A 27,573-nucleotide genomic window follows, 5' to 3' on the forward strand; every position below is an offset into this window, starting at 1 on the left:
TTCGACACCCGTCAGACCTCCGTTCATCTTCGGAACAGAAATGAAGATATTTTAGTTGAAATCTGATGGCTCTGAAAGGCCTCCATTGGCACAATGGCACGGTTCACTCTCAAGACCCTTAAAAGGTACTAAAGACGTCGTTACAAAGTCCATCTCACTACAGTGGTTCTAAAATAACTTTATGAATCGGCGAGAATAGTTTTTGTGCGCAAAAAACCCCTAAATAACGACTTATATAGTGATGACGATTTCAAAACAAGGCATCATGAAGCTTCGAAGCGTTATGAATCAGTGAGTCGAATCATGATTCGGATCGCGTGTCAAACCGCCAAACTGCTGAAATTTGGCGATCCAAACTGCTGATTCAACTAAAATATCTTCATTTGTGTTCTGAAGATGAACGGAGGTCCTACGGGTGTCGAACGACATGAGGGTGAGTAATTAATGACAGAATTTTCATTTTTGGGTGAACTAACCCTTTAAGATTGCATGGAAGCTTGTTTCCGCCACAGAATAAAAAAAAAAGGTAATTGCAAATTTTTCTCTCACAATTCTGACTTTCTTTGCATAAAAAAAAAAAATCCATAGAATGAAAAACAAGAAAGAAATGTGCTATTGTGTCCCCTTTGTCAACTTGTCACAATGATACAAAACAATATAAATTAAAATTATTTGAAGTGAATGTACATACATGCTTAACCCCTAAATTTGAAGAGAAGAGCTCATTTATAACTTTTTATCAATGTTTATTTAAACATTGGAATGTAGCTTTCCCGTAATTTCTGATTCGTAAATAACAAAATAAAATCTGCAAGAAGAAGCATCGAGAATGAAAAAATAATAATAATAAAGACACTTGTTTTTGAACACATTAAAATCATGAATCAGTGGTTCAAAACACTAAATTTATTAGAACAACACACTGCTGATTGATACATTAAACATGGAGATCCAGTTCATGCAGGGCTGGCTCTGACCAATTTCCTGCCCTGCTATTTGCAACATTTTTTGTTGATGTTGTTTTGGTATTAATTAATAAATACATACATACATACCAAACTATATTTGTATATATTTGTTAATAAGGATTAAAATGAATACCAGTATTACCATTGTGTAGCCAGATGCCTTTGTGTGTGTGTGTATATATATATATATATATATATATATAGGTAATATTACATTTCACATTAAAGTAATACAATTAAATACTGATGCAGTTTTTGTTACTCATTGATGCTTGAACTTCCCCTTTGAATATGGCGACTTGCATTACTATTAGAACTGAATGAATCAATTCAGCATTCAACACCATCCGCAAAGATGTGTTAAATTCGACAAAGTGATTTAATAAAGGATGTATTAATGTAGCACATTGTATTATACCCTTTTTAAATGTGCCTTTAAAGTTTTATATGAAACAATTATAAAACACACAAATTCTTTTAACAATGCATTGACGCAAAAACCTTTGGAGGAGCAAATAAGAGAAGAAAGCTTTATAGAGTCAAAATACAACACTTCATCATGAAATGCTGAAGTGTGTGTGCCGTTATATTTTGCCTCTAACATACACACAGAGCAATGCTATCTGCCCATTTCAGTGTTGATTTCTCAACTGCCACAAATACTGCCCTAACAAAACACAGATTTGTGCACTTTTTACTGCACCTGTTTTTTTTAAATTGGCCTTTAGTTTGAATTTAGCTTTATTGTGTGGTTTAAAAAGCATTACCTTGCCTGAGCTCTTGATTTAATGGTGTTGATGAGCGCTCCAAACACAAACGGTATATGCAAACTTCTTTGACAGTAATTGACAGTACTCTGATCCAATTGCATATAGGAATCGTCAGATTGACAGTTCTCTGATCCAATAGCGTGGGGGAACTAGTGGGGGCGGCAATAACACCCTTCACACACCAACATCTAGTGCCAGATATGAGCTCATTGCCCCCCATATGATCATATTTCATACCTGTTTAAAAATAAACACCCTTTTGATAATTAACCATGGTTTTATTATAGTAAAAATTTTGTAACCAACTAACCATGTTTTACTCGTGGATTGATTACCATTTGTATTACAGTTTTACTACAAATGCCATAGTTAAACTACAATAACCATGTTTTTTGTAGTAAAACCATGATTCATTTTCGTGAGGGCAGTATTAAAATAGATGAATGAATGCGTGCGTGGTGACTGCCTTAACTAAATTGAATGATGTTAAACATTTGATGTAATGTGTTGACAGCCCAACAGTGCTTTATATACTGTATTTACTAACTTATGTTGAATTATAAAACTACAAGTTCCTTTCAGTTTGGAAAATCCTGTACACAGTAATTTGAAATCGTCCTCAGGATGCTTATTTTAAGATGTGTGTTTTCAACTAGGTGTTAATAGCACATTTTCAAGTCAAGTCAGCTTTATTTATATAGCACTTTTTACAATGCAGATTGTTTCAAAGCAGCTTCACAGTGTTTAGAGGGGGGAAAAAAGGATTTGATTCAGCTGCACAGCCGCTCTGGAGAAAAAAGTTATGTCATCAGCTCATTTCAATTATCATACAGTGACAATGTGGGCAGATCAGTAATTTAGTTGATGTAGTTAATTTAGTTTAGCAATTACATTTATTTGGATATTTAGTTGAAAATTTTGTTTCACCAACTGAGCAAGCCAAGCCAAAGGCGACAGTGGCAAGGAACCAAAACTCCATCAGGGGTATAATGGAGAAAAGTAAACCTTGGGAGAAACCAGGCTCAGTCGGGGTCTCCTCTGGCCAATTAACAAACAGTGTATGATTATGATTCTGGAAACACAACAGGCCAGAAATCATATTAGATCAATACAAGTAATCACGCTGGAGACGGGTTTATTGAGGATGTCGTGTCGATTAAACAATTATTAAATAGGAATATTCGAAAGATCAGAGATATCATGCCGGAGACGGGTTTATTGAGGATGTCGTATCGATTAAACAATTATTAAATAGTAATATTTGAAAGATCGGAGTCATCCAATACGGGTTTATTGAGAATGTTGTGTTGATTGAACAATTATTAAAGGGTAACTTCAGTGATTTAGCATTAGGCTTTGCATCAGTAGAAACCTGGTAGTATATTCAAATTATGGTACTTTCCCCCCCTCATATCCCCCTGAGACGAGAGAATTACGCATTTTAATTCTGGAAAAATTCCTCAGATGACGCAAATATCATAATTTTGCGTCATCTGAGGATTTTTTGGCCAGAGGCTAAAGACTACAGCCACTAGAAGGAGCTGTTCTGCATGTTATCAACCCGCCCACAGGGGAGAGATCTCACTCACAGGACGTAAGACACAGACGGCCGCATGGACAATCATAATAACAGAGCGCGGTGCAGATTAAAGTGAGTGTTTAAACTTTTCATTTAATTCCTGTGATAGTTTAGCTTCCGTATGCGATCTGAAAACGTGCCAGACTGGCGCTTAACGTTACCTCCGCTCTGCTCAGCTCGAATTAAATCTGACACTGCTGCGTCTGTGCCGTGACTTTCATTCGGCTCACTCACACTTTATTGAAAAGACACGTTCAGTTTTTAATTGTAGTGTTTAATCTCTAACTGAACGAAATGATTGTATTACTATGAAGATCAAAACGACGAGCAAGTGCATTCTGGGAGTTGTTGTCTTTCATCCACATGAGACAAAAATACATTTTCTGTCTTTTCTCAGTCTAGAAGGCACCAAATTCAAAAATAATTTCACATTTCTACTGCATAAATGACCCAGTTTAAATACAAAGCTAAATGCTAAATCACTGAAGTTACCCTTTAAATATGAATATTCGAAAGATCAGAGTCATCACGTCTGAGACGGGTTTAATGAGGATGTCGTGTCGATTAAACAATTATTAAATAGGAATATTCGAAAGATCGGAGTCATCACGACGGAGACGGGTTTAATGAGGATGTCGTGTCGATTAAACAATTATTAAATAGGAATATTCGAAAGATCGGAGTCATCACGCCGGAGACGGGTTTATTGAGGATGTTGTGTCGATTGAACAATTATTAAATAGGAATATTCGAAAGATCAGAGTCATCACGCCGGAGACGGGTTTATTGAGGATGTTGTGTCGATTGAACAATTATTAAATAGGAATATTCGAAAGATCGGAGTCATCACGCCGGAGACGGGTTTATTGAGGATGTTGTGTCGATTGAACAATTATTAAATAGGAATATTCGAAAGATCGGAGTCATCACGCCGGAGACGGGTTTATTGAGGATGTTGTGTCGATTGAACAATTATTAAATAGGAATATTCGAAAGATCAGAGTCATCACGCCTGAAACGGGTTTATTGAGGATGTTGTGTCGATTGAACAATTATTAAATAGGAATATTCGAAAGATCAGTCATCACGCCGGAGACGGGTTTATTGAGGATGTTGTGTCGATTGAACAATTATTAAATAGGAATATTCGAAAGATCGGAGTCATCACGCCGGAGACGGGTTTATTGAGGATGTTGTGTCGATTGAACAATTATTAAATAGGAATATTCGAAAGATCAGAGTCATCACGCCGGAGACGGGTTTATTGAGGATGTTGTGTCGATTGAACAATTATTAAATAGGAATATTCGAAAGATCAGAGTCATCACGCCGGAGACGGGTTTATTGAGGATGTTGTGTCGATTGAACAATTATTAAATAGGAATATTCGAAAGATCGGAGTCATCACGCCAGAGACGGGTTTATTGAGGATGTTGTGTCGATTGAACAATTATTAAATAGGAATATTCGAAAGATCGGAGTCATCACGCCAGAGACGGGTTTATTGAGGATGTTGTGTCGATTGAACAATTATTAAATAGGAATATTCGAAAGATCAGAGTCATCACGCCGGAGACGGGTTTATTGAGGATGTTGTGTCGATTGAACAATTATTAAATAGGAATATTCGAAAGATCGGAGTCATCACGCCGGAGACGGGTTTATTGAGGATGTTGTGTCGATTGAACAATTATTAAATAGGAATATTCGAAAGATCAGAGTCATCACGCCTGAGACGGGTTTATTGAGGATGTTGTGTCGATTGAACAATTATTAAATAGGAATATTCGAAAGATCAGAGTCATCACGCCTGAGACGGGTTTATTGAGGATGTTGTGTCGATTGAACAATTATTAAATAGGAATATTCGAAAGATCAGAGTCATCACGCCAGAGACGGGTTTATTGAGGATGTTGTGTCGATTGAACAATTATTAAATAGGAATATTCGAAAGATCGGAGTCATCACGACGGAGACGGGTTTAATGAGGATGTCGTGTCAATTGAACAATTATTAAATAGGAATATTCGAAAGATCAGAGTCATCACGCCGGAGACGGGTTTATTGAGGATGTTGCGTCGATTGAACAATTATTAAATAGGAATATTCGAAAGATCAGAGTCATCACGCCGGAGACGGGTTTATTGAGGATGTTGTGTCGATTGAACAATTATTAAATAGGAATATTCGAAAGATCGGAGTCATCACGCCTGAGACGGGTTTATTGAGGATGTTGTGTCGATTGAACAATTATTAAATAGGAATATTCGAAAGATCAGAGTCATCACGCCTGAAACGGGTTTATTGAGGATGTTGTGTCGATTGAACAATTATTAAATAGGAATATTCGAAAGATCAGAGTCATCACGCCGGAGACGGGTTTATTGAGGATGTTGTGTCGATTGAACAATTATTAAATAGGAATATTCGAAAGATCGGAGTCATCACGCCAGAGACGGGTTTATTGAGGATGTTGTGTCGATTGAACAATTATTAAATAGGAATATTCAAAAGATCGGAGTCATCACGCCAGAGACGGGTTTATTGAGGATGCCGTGTCGATGAGGCAATTTCAGGGGGGAGTCTAGTTGAAATGGTCTCTGCAGACACTTCAGGAATACATTGGTCCACTCTATGAACTGGATAGTCCGGATACGGCTGACTGCAGTAAACCTCGGGATAAACAGAGAGACTAACATTAGCATAGATGCCATTCTTTGCATCGAGTACATCAGGTGTTATGGGAAGTGTTCCCGGTTCCAGTTTACCTAGTTAATGCAGCCTCACGATCAGTTAATTGATTTGAAAAATATAAATTAAAAATGTTTTATGTGTATGCCATAGTAAAGAGATGTGTTTAAACTGACAGTGTGTGTCTGCTTCCCGAACAAAGCTAGGTAGACTGTTCCAGAGTTTAGATGCTAAATAGGAAAAGGATCGACCGCCTGAAAAATAGTATTTATAATAATATAATATATATAATAGTATTTAGTTGAAAAATATCTCAAATTCAATAAATATTATTTAACTAAAATATAGAAAATTAATTTAACTGAAAAATAGTTAAGGTGTATGGTCACATTTCACCACTAATGAGTATGAGTTTGACCAATTAGTAAGGAATACCTGAGTGCGACATATACAAGAAAAACATAAACATTAATGTTAACAATGTTGCATCTCCATCACTCTCCATAATAAAATGATAGGCCTACTGTAAATGTGGTTGACGTAATAATCGATGCACACTGCTGTACTGTTTACCAAAAATGGCTGCAAATAGATAAGGCTGGGTTTACTCAGTCTAGCAAATAGTATAGTGAAGCTGTTGTCTATCCTGCATAAGCCAGCGGCAGAGCAAAACTTTTCAACGGCTCTGGTTTTAACTGTTATAGCACATTAAGTGCGTCAAAACGGTATTTATTTATATATCCCTACGCCGTTCGCAGTGCCCTTTGAACTGAACTTGTTCACTCCCTTCGGATTGGAATCTAACTCAAGATGGCGGGTCGAAAGGAACACAGTGTCTGCTGATTGTCAGTGATGTGAAAGTAATGTAAACTCGAAATCAACGTAGTTAAAAAATAATAAAAAAATATAGCTGCAAGCAGCCATTAAGGGGCCAAGCACAAAGAAGGAAGCCAGAAGTAAAATACTTTATTGTAATTAATCGTAATTTTATAGGATTCAGGAATCTAAGGAGATGAATGACTCGCATGAAAATTAGTTGACCGCATCAAAAGTTATGAGCATGTGAATAGTTGATTTCGCCACCTTGTGGTTCAAAATGTCAAATCTTTGATGGTAAAAACAAATGCAATCAAAGCCATGCATGGGTCATTTTTAATGTACTCATACATATACATGTCTATAACGGTCTCTAAACTCCTCAGGCTCCTTCAGGGCATCATGCTGATGACCCATACCGAGTTTTGTAATGATGCTTTCCAAAAAAATACTGCATTTTGCTACAAAATGTAAAATGGCAAATTTTTGATATGGTAAAATTGGATATCAATCAACTCACCATGCTGCCCTGAATCTAACAAGACAAGAGTTTTATTATTTTGGCCAAACTGTTCGGATCCAGAGCAGTAGATGCCGCTATGCAGCATGCTTGTGATGAGCGTTGCGGAGATATAGGCTGCGTCCGAAACCTGGAAAATGCTGCCTTCGGAGGACACATTTCAAGGCAGGAAGGCACCAAGGCACATCTGAATCTAGTGTTAGCTTCACTTCCTGTCTCCTGTGATACCTTCATCTGATGGATTTTTGAAGGCAGCATAGATTTATCCTTCGCTGCCTTTGATATCCCACAATCCTGTGCGTTCCATTCTGTGACAGTTGAGCTGGGAAAAAAAAGATTGCATCCGAAAGTTGCATTTGCTGGTCAGTAAGTGTGTAAATGTACATTTTCCACTTCTGATGTCAAATTACTAATGTAGTAATTAAATATTTGTTTAGTTCTCACCAAATCCATCTCTATTTGGCTGTAGATCATGAAACGGTTACAAAGATGATGATCATGAAAATTGGAGAATTTGGAATCATATTCAGCTGAGGAATCCGAGGAAAAATTGTTGTTTTTAACCCTTATGATTTCAAACATTGTTAGCGTAAACATGATTGAAACCTTTGGACAAGTGGTGGTGCTAGAAAGTTTTATCAAGAGACACCAAATTTGCTGTAGTAAATGTTGGGACCGTCCTCTAATAGTGTATCAAATTTCATAACTTTCTGCAATCAGTTCTATGGGCTGCTATAGACTCAACCAATACAGAAATGTAATATATTCACATATACTTTGAAACCTAATCTCTCCGGATGTGTGTGTCTGAGTCGCTCTCTGCTTGCTGTGGACACGGCCCGCAGTCGAGCAGATCGTACAGATAACATAAAACTCTGACCCCTGCAGTCCTTAATGGTGTCAGAGCCCCTTCCACACATTTGCTGAATACCCTCAGAGCTAGAGAAAGGCCGATGGGAATTTTCATATATGCGTATGCTGTGCCCTGATAAGTGAACACTTTATTTCTGATGGGATGCTTGTGAACTTTTGTCTTTCCTCCCTCAGAACAAAACTCATAGGTGGAGACAACTATTTGGGGGGCACTTGAAGAACATGGGCCATATTCCCACACACATTGGACTTTGAACTGTCCACACAAACACGTGTTACATTTAAATTCCTTCTTTTCCACACAGCAGGGAGGGGGGAATCGCTCTGAAGGGATGGAACAGAGAAACCCTGAGTGCTGTCTCCAAACCTCTCCAGATGCCAAACTGATGTCTTGACCGCCTCTTCCTGTTTCCCTAGGGGGCTAGCCGGTGTTTAGCTGCAGTTTTCCTTTTTTTGGTGTATGATTAGCATTCAAAAAGCTGATAAATACTCACAAGTGACAGTCACTCGACAAACGTAAGAAATATATTGCATTTGGCTCCGCCCTCCTACATACTTCCGCTCAATTTTCATCAGTACTCTGTCTGGGACTGCGGTATATTCCTAGGTTTTCTCCGAACAAATTTTTACCGCTCCAATCAGCGAACAGAGGGAGTGGCTGAGAACGATGACGTTGATGTTGTGCGCTAGTTTGAGTTGTATATCAGTAATGGCGGCGGAGAAAGATGCGAGCGAAGCCATTCATTCCGTTGTGGCACCGCTGCTGAATATCCAGAAGTTAAAACCTTTCCAGCTCGCTCCGTTAGTGGTGAAGGAGTTGTCTGAAGCCCTATTCGAACGGTAATTGTTTCTCGTGGGGTCGGAAGGTATTGTCATCATTTACAGGGGCTAGTCAGTGATTTTATTGCCGTCCGTCTCCCACCACCCGCGTAAAAATCCATGGCCGAATTACCTACTGTTTTAGACAAACACCAAGGTCGTGTGGTCATTTAATTGCCGTCCGAATCCACATCTCTGAGTTTTCAAGGATATATAACTTCAAAATTAACTGTTTATATCCTTTTTGACCCCTGCAGAGCACCGTGCGGTTGCGCTGTAATTTGGATGCATTTCTAGACTTGTATTTCTTTAAATGCTGGCAAGTATTTACAAGAGCAATATATTTCTTCATGGCTCAAAAAATAAAAAGAAGAAAAGCACATTAACATTTGAATTGGGCTGTTATTTACGGCAGCATTTATTCTTATCATACCAAGCATATGACATTTTATTTACAGCATACCATCATATTACGGACCACGTGAGCAGCGCGTTCCCGATCACAAAACTGTGAATAAATCACAATTCAAATGCACAAGTTTTAGGTTTTATCACCGAGGTGGCGTGCACAATCTGCACAGTTATTTTTACGGATTTCCATGTGAGAAACAGAGGCGAACGGCGCATGACATACGTCACGACCAAACGTTAGCGATTGGTTATGGCAGATCCAATAGTTTTAAACTTCAACAGAGTTCCCGCCTTCAAGGAAGTCAACGCTTGTCAATGGAAAGTGCCCAGACTCTCTGTACAAATGAAATGTATGAGAGTCTGGTAAGACCAGGCTAATGTTACCTTGCAGTTCTATCTGTAAACTGTTAAGCAATAATTCCCAAAATCTGCTGAGAACAGCTTCTGAAATCTTCCATGGGAAATTTTCCATCTCAGGTCAGTCATTCTGTAACGGATTGGTTGTGGAGTGGAAGGAGAGGGCAAGGAGAGTTTTGATTTATTTACAGCTTTTAATACAAAACAAGAAGATTATCCAAAACTGGAGGGGAAATACCAATGAAATGGCCTATAACAACTGAAAAAGATGACTATACATTCATAGGGTAATCAATTAAACTAGAAACAGGAAAAGGAAATAATGAACCATGGACGTGAACTCAAAAATAGGAAGTAAACTGAAGACAGAAACGAAGGAAACAGTCCTTTAAAAAGAAAACACAGAGAAAATCGCTATTCTTTTAATCAGTTACAGTTCTGGCTTGCACAAATTAATGAAGCGTAAATGTTATTTCTCAACATTGGTTAAAGACATTTGTCAAAAGTAGTATCAACAGAATAAAACAATTTCTCAAAGAAGTAAAAGTATTACAGTCTTAAAGTATTTGTTATATTTATAAATCGTTTTTGTCTCGCACATGGTTTTTGGGGCCTTTTTAAACAGTATTGCTTTGAAAAACTCATCCGACAGGCTTCTTTTCCGTGTGAATTGTCATGTGATTCTCAAGGCTTTTTTTCACGGCGAAACCCTTTCCACACTGAGAGCACTTGAAAGGCTTCTTTCCAGTGTGAATTCTCATGTGATTTTTAAGATTATCTTGTTTTCTGAAACTCTTTTCACACTGAGAGCACTTGAAAGGCCTCTCTCCGGTGTGAATTCTCACGTGATTCTCAAGGCTTTTTTTCTCTACGAAACTCTTTCCACAATGAATGCAGGTGAAAGGCTTCTCTCCGGTGTGACTCGTCATGTGATTCTCGAGGCTTTTTTTCACTGTGAAACCCTTTCCACACTCAGGACAGGTGAAAGGCTTCTCTCCGGTGTGAATTCTCATGTGAATTTTAAGTTGACTTTGTTGCACAAATTTCTTTTCACACTGAGAGCAGGCAAACGGCTTCTCTCCAGTGTGAGTTCTCAAGTGATTCTCAAGGTTTGGTCTGCTTCTGAAAACCTTATCACAGTGAGAGCAGGCAAAAGGTTTCTCTCCGGTGTGAATTCTCATGTGACTATCAAGGCTTTGTTTGATTATGAAACCCTTTCCACAGTGAGAGCAGGTGAAAGGCTTCTCTCCGGTGTGAATTTTTATGTGTCTCTCAAGGCTTTGTTTCCCTGTGAAACTCTTCTCACACTGAGGGCAGGTGAAAGGCTTCTCTCCAGTGTGAATTATCATGTGTCTCTCAAGGCCTTGTTTCGCTGTGAAACCCTTCCCACACTGAGAGCAGGCGAAAGGCTTCTGTCCAGTGTGAATTCCTATGTGACCCTCAAGGCTTTGTTTTCCTGTGAAACTCTTCCCACACTCAGGACAGGTGAAAGGCTTCTCTCCGGTGTGAGTTCTTATGTGACTCACAAGGTTTTGTTTGATTGCGAAACACTTTCCACACTCAGGGCAGATAAAAGGCTTCTCTCCGGTGTGATTTCTCATGTGAATGTCAAGGCTTTGTTTCGTTGTGAAACTCTTCTCACACTGAGTGCAGGCGAAAGGCTTCTCTCCAGTCATGTGCGGCTTAAGGTGGCAAGAGCCGGAATCTTCTTTTAGTTCCTTCCAATCTAAAATGAACATTAAAAGATCAATGTCAAAAATCAATTGAAGGACAATACAGGTGAGATTTACATGGAAGGGGGGAATCTCATCAACCACCACCAATGTGTAGCATCCACCTGGATGATGCGACGGCAGCCATATTGCGCCAGAACGCCCACCACACACCAGCCAATTGGTGGAGGAGACCGAGTGATGAAGCAAATCAGTACACTCTAAAAGAAAAGGTGCTATATGGCACTAAAAGTGGTTCTTGGCTTGTAATCATAGGGGAACCACTTTTGGTGTTATATAGCACCATATCTTAACAGGTTCTGTATATGTTAGTGGTGCTATATAGCACCTCAGTCATCCCAAAGAACCGCTGAAGAACCACTGAAGCACCAAGATTTGGTGCTATTCATCACTTAAAGTGGTTCGCCTATGATTATGAGCCAAAGCACCACTTTTAGGTGCTATATAACACCATTTTTTAGAGTGTATATGTTAAAGAAACAAATTAACATTTAAATATCAATGTCCAAGTTGCATAGGCTTCTTTTCCTCCACATCTGATGTATTTAAAATTAAAGTAAAGTAAATAAAGTTCCTATGGTTTGTGAAGAAATCATTATTTTGAATGATTCCGATCTTTTTACCAAATCAGACTAGAACTAAGGATCGTCACAAGTACACAAATACCTATAAACTAACGTGTGGTTTCAATTTAATTATGCAGCCCTCTAAAACAGTGGTTCTCAAACCTGTCCTGGGGACTCCTCACCATTGCATTTTGCGTGTCTCCCTAATCTAACACACCTGATTCAAATCATCAGCTCATTAGTAGAGACTGCAAGACTTGAATTGTGTGGGTGCTTCTCAATCAGCTCCCTAGTTCACTAGTCAGGGCACTGATGAGGGAGTCAGCCCATTGACTTATGTCCTGATCAGTGCCCTGACTACTGAACTAGGGAGCTGATTGAGACACACCCTGTGTGTCTGATGAGGGAGACAAACAAAATGTACAGTGGTGAGGGGTCCCCAGGACAGGTTTGAGAACCACTGCTCTAAAATACTCATTTTGATTGGTCAATCGTTCGTCTCGTTTCTTAAGATAACATAGGTTTTCTATGAAAGAAAATGAATGATGATTTTTTTTTAAACAAAAAAAGATTGCATTGTATTAAAGGTGAAATAGGTCATCTGCCTTCGCTCCCCACGTGCATCAATGAGTCATGACCCTGTCGCCGGTTCTCCACTGTTCCTTCCTTGGAGCACTTTTGATAGAGACACCACTGCAGACCGGGAACACCCCACAAGAGCTGCAGTTTTGGAGATGCTCTGACCCAGTCGTCTAGCCATCACAATCTGGCCCTTGTCAAACTCGCTCAAATCCTTACGCTTGCCCATTTTTCCTGCTTCTAACACATCAACTTTGAGGACAAAATGTTCACTTGCTGCCTAATATATCCCACCCACTAACAGGAGCCGTGATGAAGAGATAATCAGTGTTACTCACTTCACCTGTTATGCCTAAGTTTATGCCTGATTTGTTTATATTTATAAAAAAAAACATATTTAGACCACTTATCATAGAGATTGGAACTGCAGGAATATCAGCAGAGTGCCAATGAATGATCTCCATCTGCTGTTAGTTGGCTCACCAGCAGGTGGTGCAAGCGGCTGTTGACGAAGACCAGATCAACAGGCAGAGAGACTCGTTCATTTCATTCACAAAAACAGATTTACAGAAATGGAGCAAGTGGTAAGTATATGTGATGACTGATTTTTAGGGCCAATATATACACTATATTGCCAAAAGTATTAGGACCCCTCAAAATCATTGAATTCAGGTGTTTAATAACTTCATGGCCACAGGTGTATAAATCAAGCACTAGGCATGCAGACGCTTCTACAAACATGTGTGAAAGAATGGGCCGCTCTCAGGATCTCAGAGAACTCAAGCGTGGTACTGTGATCGGTTGCCACCTGTGCAATAAGTCCATTCATGACATTTACTCACTACTAAATATTCTACACTCAACTGTTAGTGGTGTTATAACAAAGTGGAAGCAATTGGGAACAACAGCACTGAAGTGGTAGACCACGTAAAATCACAGAGCGGGGTCAGCGCATGCTGAGGGTCACAGTGCGCAGAAGTCACCAACTTTCTGCAGAGTCAATAGCTACAGACCTCTAACCTTCCTGTGGCCTTCAGATGAGCTCAAGAACAGTGTGTAGAGCTTCATGGACTGGGTTTCCATGGCCGAGCAGCTCATCCAAGCCTTACATCACCAAGTGCAATGCAAAGCGTTGGATGCAGTGGGGTAAAGCACGCCACCACTGGACTCTAGAGCAGTGGAGACGTGTTCTCAGAGTGACCAATCACACTTCTCTGTCTGGCAATCCCATGGACGAGTCTGGGTTTGGCGGTTGCCAGGAGAACAGGACTTGCCTGACTGCATTGTGCCAAGTGTAAAGTTTGGTGGTGGGGGATTGTGGTGTGGGGTTGTTTTTCAGGGGATGGGCTTGGCCCCTTAGTTCCAGTGAAAGGAACTTTTAATGCTTCAGCATACCAAGACATTTTGGATAATTTCATGCTCCCAACTTTGTGGGAACAGTTTGGGGATGACCCCTTCCTGTTCCAACATGACTGATCCATAAAGACATGGATGAGCGAGTTTGGTGTGGAGGAACTTCACTGGCCTGCACAGAGTCCTGACCTCAACCCGATAGAACACCTTTGGGATGAATTAGAGCGGAGACTCCGAGCCAGGCCTTCTCGTCCAACATCAGTGCCTGACCTCACAAATGTGCTTCTACTGGCCCTGATATTAGTCACATATGCCGATCGCTTGCGATTTCTGTGAATTAAATGAACAAGTCTCTCTGCCTGTTGATCTAGTCTTCGTCAACAGCCGCTTGCACCACCTGCTGGTGAGCCGACTAACAGCAGATGGAGATCATTCATTGGCACTCTACTGATATTCCTGCCGTTCCCGAAATTTGAAAGGTGAATATGGATTATTGAATTGTTAATAATGAAAATGTGTGTGAAATAAGGGTGGGCGGTATAGCCTCAATTATATCACAATATTTCTAGAATATTTGCAATGATATTTATGACAATATAGAAAAAAATATATGGAACGTTTTATTATTATTATTTAACATTTTATTTGGTAATTATTGCAGCTGGCAGGCAGCAGCATTTATTAGAGCAAACAAAATGAAGGGCATTTTCCATCCTTTTCCAATGAGCTACTGTCATAGATGACAGAATACCTCGTTCAAAGTGTAAATCTGTCACAAGGTGGCAGCAGCAGCATTACAGTCACACAGCACGAGTCAAATGCAAGCAAAGTAAAAAATTAGCCTTGGTACAAGTTGGTAGGGTTTTCCCTGGAATAACTAAAGTAATTTAACCTTGTAACTCTTCACCTTTCTACCTGGGATGTTGTCCCTCCCTAGGGCTGCACAATATATCGAAATTATCGAAATATCGCAAATGTACATATCGCAATATGCATATCGCAAGGACACGCAATATCTGAATGATTTTAATAGGCTACTTCAACATTGTGAAAATTGTATGTTAGGTCAATGCATATAACAGAGAATAGACTGGGCACACGACTGTTACTTATGTGACTTGCTTGACGTTAAAAAGAGTTATTAAACACAATAACTTGCAAAAAACAACTCCTTGCAGTCTCGCGCTGTCTGCTCTCTGACACACACAATTAAATGTGCGCACAAACCATTCTTTTTTCCGTGTTTTGTTACACACTCGAACTGCCAATGCTTTTTTATCCCAGAAAGAATGTAAAACACAAATGTTAAATAAATGTTCTCAGTTTTTAAATACATTTTTTAAAATATAATTTAAATAGATTTTACACACTTAACGCAATATTGCAAATCGAATATCGCATTATTTAACAAGGATATCGCATATCGCATTTTTCTTCAATATCGCACAGCCCTATCCCTCCCTATCCACTCATCTTCATCCACACAGCTAATTCTGTATTTTGTCCCTCAGAATCAGTGGTTTTTCCCAATTTCATTGAGTTTTTCGTCGTTACGCTATACTCTATGCTATTTTCAGCAATAGTGTCGAGCTGAAGTGAGTTTTTCCCCCTATAGGCCTATGTTTAGGCTTTATTCAAGCAGTTAAACTATAATTGAAAAGGTAGACATTTTGCAGCACAGGGTGAAATCAGTACATTAACGACATTGAGACAATTATAATGTAAATATGCACCATACATACGCCATCGTGTCGCTATATCATTGTACTATAATTAGTATTGTCATCATTTAAAAAGCAATAAATGTTTAAAGGGTTAGTTCACCCAAAAATGAAATTTCTTCCATTAATGACTCACCCCAATGTTGTTCCACACCCGTAAGACCTCCGTTCATCCTCGGAACACAGTTTAAGATATTTTAGATTTAGTTTGAATCCGCGTTCACGACGCCACAGTGACGCTGCTGACGTAAGACGCTGTGACGTGTTATCTGGTATCTGCTATCGCACCAGATAACACGTCACAGCGTCTTACGTCAGCAGCATCACTGTGGCGTCATGAACGCGGATTCAAACTAAACCGGAAGAGAAGACAATAAGGTCTTCGTTTTTGTTATTTTTGGGTCAAAATGTATTGTCGACGCTTCAAAAGAGTCTAACTAACCAAATGATGTCACATATGGACTACTTTGATGATGTTTTCATTACCTTTCTGGACGTGGACAGCAAAGTGTGCATACACCTACATTCACAGGACTGAAAGCCCTCGGACTAAATCTTAAATATCTTAAACTGTGTTCCGAGGATGAACGGAGGTCTTACGGGTGTGGAACAACATTGAGGTGAGTCATTAATGGAAGAAATTTCATTTTTGGGTGAACTAACCCTTTAAACATTTCTTTGTCTTACATGGACCTGTTGTTATAAAAACGGCTTTGTTATTAGATACATTACATTTTTGAGCCAAATCTCAAAATTGTCCTATGGTGTGACTGTCTCAAGCATGGTTTAAGAAATTTTTATAAAAACTTTTATGAATTAAACATTTTAATAAACAGCTCATGCATGATTTTACAAGTGTCTATTTTAGTAAATGGCAATCATTTTTTTGCATCCATACATTTCTAAAATCATAGGATCTTGGTACATTTTGTCACTGAAAACGTGTCCTCCGGTGACACCATCTCCTGATTTTAAAACGGCCAATTTACCCTTCGCTGCAAGTTTGATTGACAGGCGATCTGACCAATCACATCGCCGAATCTGCCGTTTTGTCCGACAAGCAGTCAGGAGAGTTAGTAGATTAACTTTGGTTGATTTGAACTTGGAAAAACGGTGTGTACTGACGTCTTTCCGCGGTTGAAACAACATTTCTTTTAGTGTTCATTCATGTTTATCAATGAACTAGAAAGAAGAGATGATCGGTTCACGAGCAGCTTTAACTGAGGCGCTACAGCAATCACCACACATTAAAGAGCCACAAAACGCTATTTATTCTTTAAATGTCTTTAAAAAAATGACAATTTCAAAGTTTAGACTTTGTTTCATATCAAAAGTAACTTGCTCTGTCCTGTCTGTCAGCGTGTTGTCAGTGTCCTCTTTGCTCCGCCATGTATTTTCTCTACATGAGAACGTGTGGTGTGAGAGCGACACGGCTTGTCGGACATAGCAACAGTAACTAAAGGGGGCGGGTCTTTGCGAACGGTCAATTCCACTGACAAGTTTAATTAGTTAAAAGACCCCTTTCAAGGTAATTTTACTGAAGCCCCCTGAGAAGCCCATGACATGTGCACATGGTAAGTTTTTGTCTCAGAATTGTTCAAATATTTCACTTTTTACTGTCACACACCTGTACTGTCACACACCTGTACTGTCACTCACCTGTAATCACACACCTGTACTGTCACACACCTGTACTGTCACTCACCTGAACTGTCACACACCTGTACTGTCACTCACCTGAACTGTCACACACCTGTACTGTCACTCACCTGTAATCACACACCTGTACTGTCACACACCTGTACTGTCACTCACCTGAACTGTCACACACCTGTACTGTCACTCACCTGAACTGTCACCCACCTGTACTGTCACTCACCTGTACTGTCACTCACCTGAACTGTCACTCACCTGAACTGTCACACACCTGTACTGTCACTCACCTGAACTGTCACACACTGTCAAACACCAGTACTATCACTCACCTGTACTGTCACTCACTTGAACTGTCACACACCAGTACTGTCACTCACCTGTACTGTCACACACCTGTACTGTCACACACCTCTTCTGTCAATCACCTCTACTGTCACACACCTGTACTGTCACCAGTGATGGGAATAACGGCGTTACAGATAAACGGCGTTACTAACGGAATTATTTGTTTCAGTAACGAGTAATCAAACGAATTACTGTTTCTCCCGTTACAACGCCGTTAGCGTTACTGAGGGAAAAAAATGCGGCGTTAGTCGCGTTACTATAATTGAGCTCACTGAAGCGCTTTTCATCCGAACAGGCTCTCTGTCAGTCGGACCTGCAACTTGTGTGTGTGTGCGCGTGCACTAGCCATGCGTGTTGGGGGTGGGTGCGGTGGTACACATAACTGATGATGATTGGTGGGTGGGAGACAAGGTTGAAGTTGATAGGTTGAGTTCACACCTATTTTTTTTCACGGTCTTTGGTTCACACACACACACACACACACACACACACACACACACACACACCTATGACGCACACGCATATGCACATTCAGCGATGGTCCAACGACTTCAAAGGTAGCGTTCGCAAATTGGAAGTATAAGCGCTACTTTTCCGTCGTTGAGGTGAAAGGTAAGAATATTTAAGTAACGTGCAACTTATGCCCAGGAAGAAAGAGTCTCTCCACGCCGGTGGCAAGTGATTCTGAAGCGCCTCACATCATCATATGCCACAAAATTAGTGGCTAAAAACCCAGGTGATAACGAGCTCCACTACCAAAGGAAAGTATAGTACTGATAATATTTACACAATATTTACACTATAGTAGGCCTACTGATAATATTTACAATAATGCATTGAATTTGATAGGTGTCTCTCACATTGTCCCACAGTAACATTACAATAGTGTACATTAATGTACAATGTTTTATAATAATAATTTATTCTATTTAGTGTCCAATTCATTTAACATATCTAATATTGGGGGCATCCAAGTTATTTGACATATTTGAACATTTGGAGAGAAAAAAAAAAGTAACGCAGTAATTACTTTCCCTGGTAATTAGTTACTTTTATAATGATGTAACTCAGTTACTAACTCAGTTACTATTTGTAAGAAGTAACTAGTAACTATAACTAATTACTTTTTTTAAGTAACGTGCCCAACACTGACTGTCACTCACCTGTACTGTCACACACCTGTACTGTCACTCACCTGAACTGTCACTCACCTGTACTGTCACACACCTGTACTTTCACTCACCTGTACTGTCACACACCTGTACTTTCACTCACCTGAACTGTCACACACCTGTACTTTCACTCACCTGAACTGTCACACACCTGTACTGTCACACACCTGTACTGTAACACACATGTACTGTCACTCACCTGTACTGTCACACACCTGTACTGTCACTCACCTGAACTGTCACTCACCTGTACTTTCACTCACCTGAACTGTCACACACCTGTACTTTCACTCACCTGAACTGTCACACACCTGTACTGTCACACACCTGTACTGTAACACACATGTACTGTCACTCACCTGAACTGTCACTCACCTGAACTGTCACACACCTGTACTGTCACACACCTGTACTTTCACTCACCTGAACTGTCACACACCTGTACTGTCACACACCTGTACTGTAACACACATGTACTGTCACTCACCTGTACTGTCACTCACCTGAACTGTCACTCACCTGAACTGTCACACACCTGTACTTTCACTCACCTGAACTGTCACACACCTGTACTGTCACACACCTGAACTGTCACTCACCTCTACTGTCACACACCTGTACTGTCACACACCTGTACTGTCACTCACCTGAACTGTCACACACCTGAACTGTCACTCACCTGTACTGTCACACACCTGAACTGTCACACACCTGTACTGTCACACACCTGTACTGTCACACACCTGTACTGTCACTCACCTGAACTGTCACTCACCTCTACTGTCACACACCTGTACTGTCACACACCTGTACTGTCACTCACCTGAACTGTCACACACCTGAACTGTCACACACCTGTACTGTCACACACCTGAACTGTCACTCACCTCTACTGTCACACACCTGTACTGTCACACACCTGTACTGTCACTCACCTGAACTGTCACACACCTGTACTGTCACACACCTGAACTGTCACTCACCTCTACTGTCACACACCTGTACTGTCACACACCTGTACTGTCACTCACCTGAACTGTCACACACCTGTACTGTCACTCACCTGTACTGTCACTCACCTGTACTGTCACACACCTGTACTGTCACACACCTGTACTGTCACCCACCTGAACTGTCACACACCTCTTCTGTCACTCACCTGTACTGTACACACCTGAACTGTCACACACCTGTACTGTCACACACCTGAACTGTCACACACCTGTACTGTCACACACCTCTTCTGTCACACACCTCTTCTGTCACACACCTCTTCTGTCACTCACCTGTACTGTCACTCACCTGTACTGTCACACACCTCTTCTGTCACTCACCTGTACTGTCACACACCTGAACTGTCACTCACCTGAACTGTCACTCACCTGTACTGTCACACACCTGTACTGTCACACACCTGTACTGTCACACACCTGTACTGTCACCCACCTGAACTGTCACACACCTCTTCTGTCACTCACCTGTACTGTCACACACCTGAACTGTCACACACCTGTACTGTCACACATCTGAACTGTCACACACCTGTACTGTCACACACCTCTTCTGTCACTCACCTCTACTGTCACTAGGGATGGGCATTTCAAGCAAAAATGATATTCGAAGATCGCTGGGAATTATTCGATTTTTATTCGAAAATCGCAACTCCTCCCCCGCATGCACGCATGTACGCATGTATAGGTTACACACATAAACAGAGAGAGAGGGAGAGAGACCATTCACACTCTCAATCTGTATGATAACAAACTGTTTAATTCATTAGGGAATAGGCTATATCAACTCAAGCCATATTATTGTAACATGCTGAAACATATGACTGTAATGTGACATCGCCCCAAGTTACCTGATAAATGCCACAAGTCTACAGCGTGCGCGTGAGACGTTATTCTTCTGTTGTCTCAGGGCGTTTTAACTCTGGCATTTTAGTTCGGAATGGGGACGGTTAGCATGAAAAATTGCTAATGTGAAAGCTTACCTACAGAGCTTGGTGTGCACTGAGGTACCGAACCCGAGAACACACAACCGGAGTTCGGTTGCTCTCGGAGCTGAGCCGTGATTCACGTGAATGTGCAAACAACACTCGGGTGCGCACTTGTTGTGGAAGAAAGTAACCAGCGCATGCGTTTTAGCCGATTACAATGTCATTAGTTCAATAACATACACGTAAGAGATGATAGTGTTGATGATTTAGCTGAGATACGATCGCGAGAGCGAGCCTGCAGTGTATTAGCGCATAGAGTGCAATCAGGGCAGCAAATTAACCCTTTAAGACCTAAGGGTATTTTTACAATTAATCTTCCGCCTGGTGTTATTTACTAAAAAAGCTTGTAAAACATCAACCCTGTTGTGCACAGACAATTGACACACCTCTTTTTTTTTCAAGACAAGTTGCACTGTCAGTATATTTGTGTTGCATTGATGTTACCTGAATGTAAAATAAGTTATGGGACCATAAAGACAATTGAAAACATAAAACGGAAATTGAATCACTCAAATATTTATTGAAAACACACACAAATAAATAAAAGCTAAGCATATTTCCTCTGGAAAACAGTTTGTTCAAGTCTTTGGAGTCCTGGAACTCAGGAATAAACATGATAACTTATACAGAACCAAAACTATTTACATTTTTCCAAAAAAAGTCCAGGCGCTTTTGGTCTCTTTGGATTTTGGATATTTACTGGTGCCAAGCCTCAAAACAGTTCCTATCAGGAACTTCTCCACAAACTTTCTTCTCAAACTTTTTCCTCAAACTTTCTCCACAAAACTGCAGCGCGTCTCTCTCTCTATCTCCTCAACACTAGCCGTGCGTCTCTCTCTCTCCACAATAACAGAGCTGTGGTTGATGCGTAATGACGCACACCAACGTGGATGACGGATCTGCCTGTCATTGGTCAAACCCTCATCCAAAATGGCAGCTAGCATCGCGCTAGCGGCAAAAATGACGGAAAATTTATAAATTATGGACATCAAGTGGATATATCTTGGATGTAAGCATTTTGATTTATTGCTGAACAACTCCAAAAAGATGCACATGTTCCAGACTGGATAGAAAACCTTCTGTAAAGGCTACAAAGACACCAAAGACACCCCCGTGATGGCTAGCTCGTTAGCTTTCTGCTGGAAAAAACGGTAAGAAAATCGATAAAAGTTTCATGAAATAATATAGATATTTATCGGAGGTGCCGTGTGACGTCGTGGGCGATGCCGTCGGGCTCTGAGGGTTAATGGCAATTCACCGTCTCCTCAAAAGAGTCTGTTTGCAAGCAGCAAAGCCGCTTTCAAGCGACACACATACGGTAAACCCAAGTGTCGTTTACTCAGCTGCACATAATAGCACCAAATTAATTGAAAAAAGCCCAATATATTGACCCGCATTCTGTTTTCTATCACGCCCGTGCACGTTTGTGATGACGTAAGATGAACGCAAACGCACCAGGGTTCAAGTTGAGTGTGAAACCAGACCAACACTGCGTGCGGAGGCGGAGGGAACAATCAGACTCGGACCGCAGCAATCGTGTCCAGTATAAAACACCCTAAGAGCTGACTGGCAGCTTTAGGAGCGTTACTGGCAGCGCCTCTGGTTACATGAATGCGTCAGCACCACATCAGCACCGACAACATAGGGATTTTTTTTGGACGATAATCGCACATACTATTCGATATTCTATAATTAAATAACTAATCGAATATTCGAAAATCGCGACCCATCCCTAACTGTCACACACCTGTACTGTCACACACACCTGTGAATTTGTTTTACTGTTAAGGAGTCATGAAAATAAGTATAAAATGTGATAGTCTTTGTTTTTGAGACAGAAAAAATTAACAGAGGTACACGCAGAAGGGAGGAGATCCTAAGAGAACGACGCAAAGCAAATAGAATTGAAACTATGTCATATGTCAGCCATATACTTAAAACATTTTGATTTTTAAAAACATTGTTAAAGAAGAAATAACATTTCATTTTGTTAAATCATCAACCAACAAATTAATTACATTTAAAAAAAAAGATTTTGGGGTATTAAAGTTTCAAAGATATTTGCTCTGTCAAGGAGTCACCGTTCATTTTGTTGATTAAAAAAAAATATTGTTCGTATCAAAATTAAATTATTTTTTCTTTGACACATTCAAAGTTAAATAAAAATACTTTAATGTAATACCCCTCACTTTCTTTAATGCAATAACTACCATTTCTGTCCTTTAGTGTGACAAAGTCATCTGGTGTGACACATAAAAGAACCTCAGTTGAGTGTTGCTGAAGGGGAGATATAATCATCACTCATCTTAAAATGGTATCATTTACAGCAGTTTTAAAGGTCCCATGGCATGGCATTTTTATATTATTTTATAATGCTTCCTGAGGTGTACTTATATTGTTAGTATGATTTTTACATCATAAAATGTCATAATTTAGAAATAAAAGGCTTTTTTTCTAAACTGATGTTTGCCCTGTGGCTGACTGCCCTGTTTCAAGAGGCGTGTCTGCTGTGAGTAAAAACGCCCACTGTTGTGATTGGCTGACATCTTTGCATTTGAAATGAGCGGAGGAGGCGTGGTTTAACGAGGTCTACGACGCACGAGCTGCTGCCAGAGAGACGGATGGACCGGAGTTCACTTCTCATCAGTTCTCAGCATGTCTCAGTTCAGTGAAGTGTTCTAGTTACAGCATATACTTCAGGTTATTAGTTTATTTCTAGTCGGAGGGGCTGTCACTCATGTCAGAAAGTTAGTAACTTTAGTAAATTATGGATCAGCGCTGACTGGAGACGCGAACCCTTTAGAACGATTCAGTCCGATTTGGTGAACTGATTCGGTTCACTAAAAAGAACCGGTTCAAAAGAATGATCTGTTCGCGAACCGGACATCACTAATGTACCAGAGACGGAGCGATTGCTAACAAAGTTATTTATAGTAACTACTGAGTTGTGAGAGCGCTGTCAGTGCGAGTTTATTGTGTTTGTATTTGAGAGTTCTGAATAAACACGAGTCCCAGTCACACCGAGTCTGTCTTCATCATTATTACCAACTTTGTAACAAATGCAATGTACCATTACAGCTGTCGAGATGAACGAGTTACGAGTAAGTGTTGATTATAGCATTATTTTTTAGATATGTTCCTATACTATGAAAAATGTCAGTGACGCGCATTGAGTACACAGTGCAAACAAAGACACAACAGCAGTAATCGAGTGTAATCCAGTTTATTGTGGGGATATCTGGCTAGCCCGGATATGCTCACGCTTACCCCCCTTCTGCTTAATCTCGCGCCGCGTTTGGCGCCTCCGCTGTGGGCCAGATGCAGTACTGGGGGTCAGGGATGTTGGAGGCCGACCGGTCAGTGCAGCCCAAGCTTCGGCGTGTGTGAGGTTTATCTCTAAAGAGATGTGAGTCTGCTGATGTTGAGCAGAAACTCATGACTGTATGCACATTTTAGAACAGATAGATGCGACGAGGACGTACAAAAACACTGACTCACAAGATAGAAAACACGTAAAACACGAAGACACCGTTCTGTCGGGAGAGAGAGAAGCCGCTGCGTGTGCACGAATAATAAATAATTAGCTACACATAAGAAATCACTGATCACAGATCAGAAGGAACTGAAAAAAGACTTCTGTTTTCATTTGTACATCCAAACACTGAGAAACTGCCAGCGTTCACTGGTTCACAAGCCATGACCCCTTGAGCGTTTGCTTGGGCGTGCCAGATTCTCTGGGTGGAGGAAAGGGAGGTAACCGTTCCTGTTTGGACGTCAACACAGGAGACTTCAAGATCAGCTCGTCTGGGCTGTCATTTTCTCAAAGGCAGAGAAAGACAGCCAGAACTCGGTTTACACCGATCAACATTTCTATCCACTTGGGGACAATATTCAGGCTAGGGGAACTCATATTAATGTTGAAATACCTCATAAAATGAAAATTTCATGTCATGGGACCTTTAAATGAATGAGAGCATAGTTTGTCTCGTATTTATTGAAAATGTCCAACAAGTCATGGGAAAAAAATATTTTATTCATAATTTCATATTAAATAATATGAAAATAAGTGTCTAACAATGAAGATAAATCTCTCTCATGCTATTTGTATATTAATTGTATATTATATTCGTTTTTTTCTTATTTTTTTGCTACTGTATACACATGTACGGTACAGTTCAGTAAAAATAAACAAAACAAAAAAACAGTGAAAGATTTGATAAAGTTAGTGATCCCTTATATTTTCTTATCCGGCTTCACACTATACATTTTTTTTTTCTTTAAAAATTGTTTTTCAAAAAAAAAAAAAAAAGCATTTGTCAAAGTGTACATATTTGGTTTTTGCAAATCACTAAACATGCATGTGTGTTTTATTAATAATGTATAACGTCCATTAAGCCCCATTATAAGAGTTTTCTTGGTTTTCTATGGGAGGAAAACGCTTAACGTGTACGTTAATTAAACACGTTGCGTTCATATTATGGACTCATCTGCTTATCTGTACATAGTATGCTTTATTAGTTTGGTGTTTAGCGAATTTGGTCTTTAATAAGACTTTCTAAAGCAACGTTAAGCGTTTTTCACGTTAAGATTAAGCTGAGGGAGTTGTGTTTACTGTTGGTTACTAGGTTACCAATACCACCGTCGTCCGCTCAAACAACTCGATGGAAACACACATAATTAGCATTTGTTTGTTTCTTTTTTTGCGAACTTTGAAAAGATTCGCTTCACGTTTGGGTGTAAACCAAAACGGCCTCTGGTCTCCTTCCCTGTGTATCAACACAGCCGAGCGTTAGCATTAGCCGTCGTTACACTTTTTTGGCTAAAGGTTGCAGGCTTGCCTTCTGGTGACTTTGATTATAATACAGCGAAATATCCCGCTTTCCCATGTGTATGAATGGAAGTCAATGGAACGAAGAAATTAATGCGTTTTATGAATAAATCATGTCACGCATGTAGCTTTTCATTAGCCATGATCAACAATGAACAGATTTGATTCTTTGTATGTGTAGATAATCAACTCACCCTGGTTTATATCCGTCAGATCTTGCTCTGGTGAAGACTGGCAGACATCGGGAGACTGGCTGTTTTCATGCTGCTCCATCTTTATCATAACCAGGGAATGTTTGATCGTGCTTCTGTCAAAAATCACTCCGTGGGTGCTTCTCAACAAAGTGAGTCTGTCCTTCCGAGTCCAGTCCTGCTCTAAAATGAGACTCTCCGGTAAAGCGTTTCTCATCGGGGGCGTCTGTTTACATTGGGAGCGCCGCCGCTGGAAGCAGTTGCCTATTTTCGAAACGGGGGTGGGGGCGTTGAGGTCTTCTTGAGGAAGAAGTTACGTTAAAGATTTACATGTTGAGAAGTTTCACATCCATTTGTCCGGTTATCTGTAGTGTGTCAGAACTAGAACGGGGCTGCGACTTTTTAACGTTTACTGGCGCGCATCCAGTGCGTTCTGCTTTTGACGCCGTTTGAGTCCTTTGTAGACAGACTGTAACACGTGTGTGTGTGTGTGTGTGTGTGTGTGTGTGTGTGTCTGAGACATACACAGACATGTCTGTGTGTGCATTAATGGAGCTCTGAAGGTTTTGCTGTAATAAAAATTAAAATTTTTGCTCATTCTTTTCTTAAAGTGTTCATTGTTTTAGATAAAAAGATGCCACTTTATCCCTTGTAATAACTAATGATAAATAAAATAACTCAGAAGCTTTATTCTTAAACATTAATAGCTGGAATATACTTACAAAAAACAAAATTATCATTCACAAAATTGAAAACATTTATTACAATAAATCATTTAAGACAGCATGCAATGTAAAAAATCTTTTATTGGCATTTGCCTTTGTACTTTATTGTAAAAAATGCAGGTTATAGAAAAGATTTCTATAGCAACAGACTGTAATATTGCTTTGAATCTGTCTTTTTTTAACATTATGTCCTAATATTGTGTTGGTTCCGCTTTTGCTGCCAAAACAGCCCTGACCCGTCGAGGCATGGACTCCACTAGACCCCTGAAGGTGTGCTGTGGTATGTGGCACCCAGATGTTAGCAGCAGATCCTTTAAGTCCTGTAAGCTGCGTTGTGGGACCGCCATGGATCAGACTTGTTTGTTCAGCACATCCCACAGATGCTCGATTGGATTGAGATCTGGGGAATTTGGAAGCCAAATCAACTCCTCAAACCATTCCTGAACCATTTGTGCTTTGTGGCGGTGCATTATCTGCTGAAAGAGCCACAGTATACAGAATACCGTTTCCATGCTACAGATTTCTATTTGAATTTTTAAAAGAAGCACAAAAAAAACATGCAACATGAGAGGACTGAACTTTGTTGACAACTTCAATCTTTTCTGGAGTCAAAGACAAATGTTTAGATGAAACAGATGTCTTGGAATGAGCAAATATAGGCGGAGCATTTGTTGTAAGTCTGGTAAGGGCTTAGCCTTCCCCTGGCCACATACATAGAGGAAAATAAGTATTTGAACACCCTGCTATTTTGCAAGTTCTCCCACTTAGAAATCATGTTTAGATACATAATCTAAAAAAAAAAATCCAGAAATCACAATGTATGATTTTTTAACTATTTATTTGTATGATACAGCTGCAAAATAAGTATTTGAACACCTGAGAAAATCAATGTTAATATTTG

General features: G+C 40.0%; 1 protein-coding gene across 1 annotated transcript; it reads right to left on the reverse strand.

Moving 5' to 3' along the window:
* Nucleotides 1–9,991: 9,991 nt before the first annotated feature.
* LOC307134282 (uncharacterized protein) lies at nt 9,992–26,382 on the reverse strand. The gene is made up of 2 exons (XM_079829894.1): nt 25,951–26,382; nt 9,992–11,530 (listed from the first exon to the last, which is right to left on the reverse strand). Exons 1-2 carry the CDS (start codon nt 26,162–26,164, stop codon nt 10,446–10,448), a joined length of 1,299 nt encoding a protein of 432 aa, XP_079686020.1. The 5' UTR covers nt 26,165–26,382; the 3' UTR covers nt 9,992–10,445.
* Nucleotides 26,383–27,573: the final 1,191 nt, after the last annotated feature.

This window comes from Gobio gobio (assembly GCF_949357685.1).
Source record: "Gobio gobio genome assembly, chromosome: 11".
NCBI lineage: Eukaryota > Metazoa > Chordata > Actinopteri > Cypriniformes > Gobionidae > Gobio > Gobio gobio.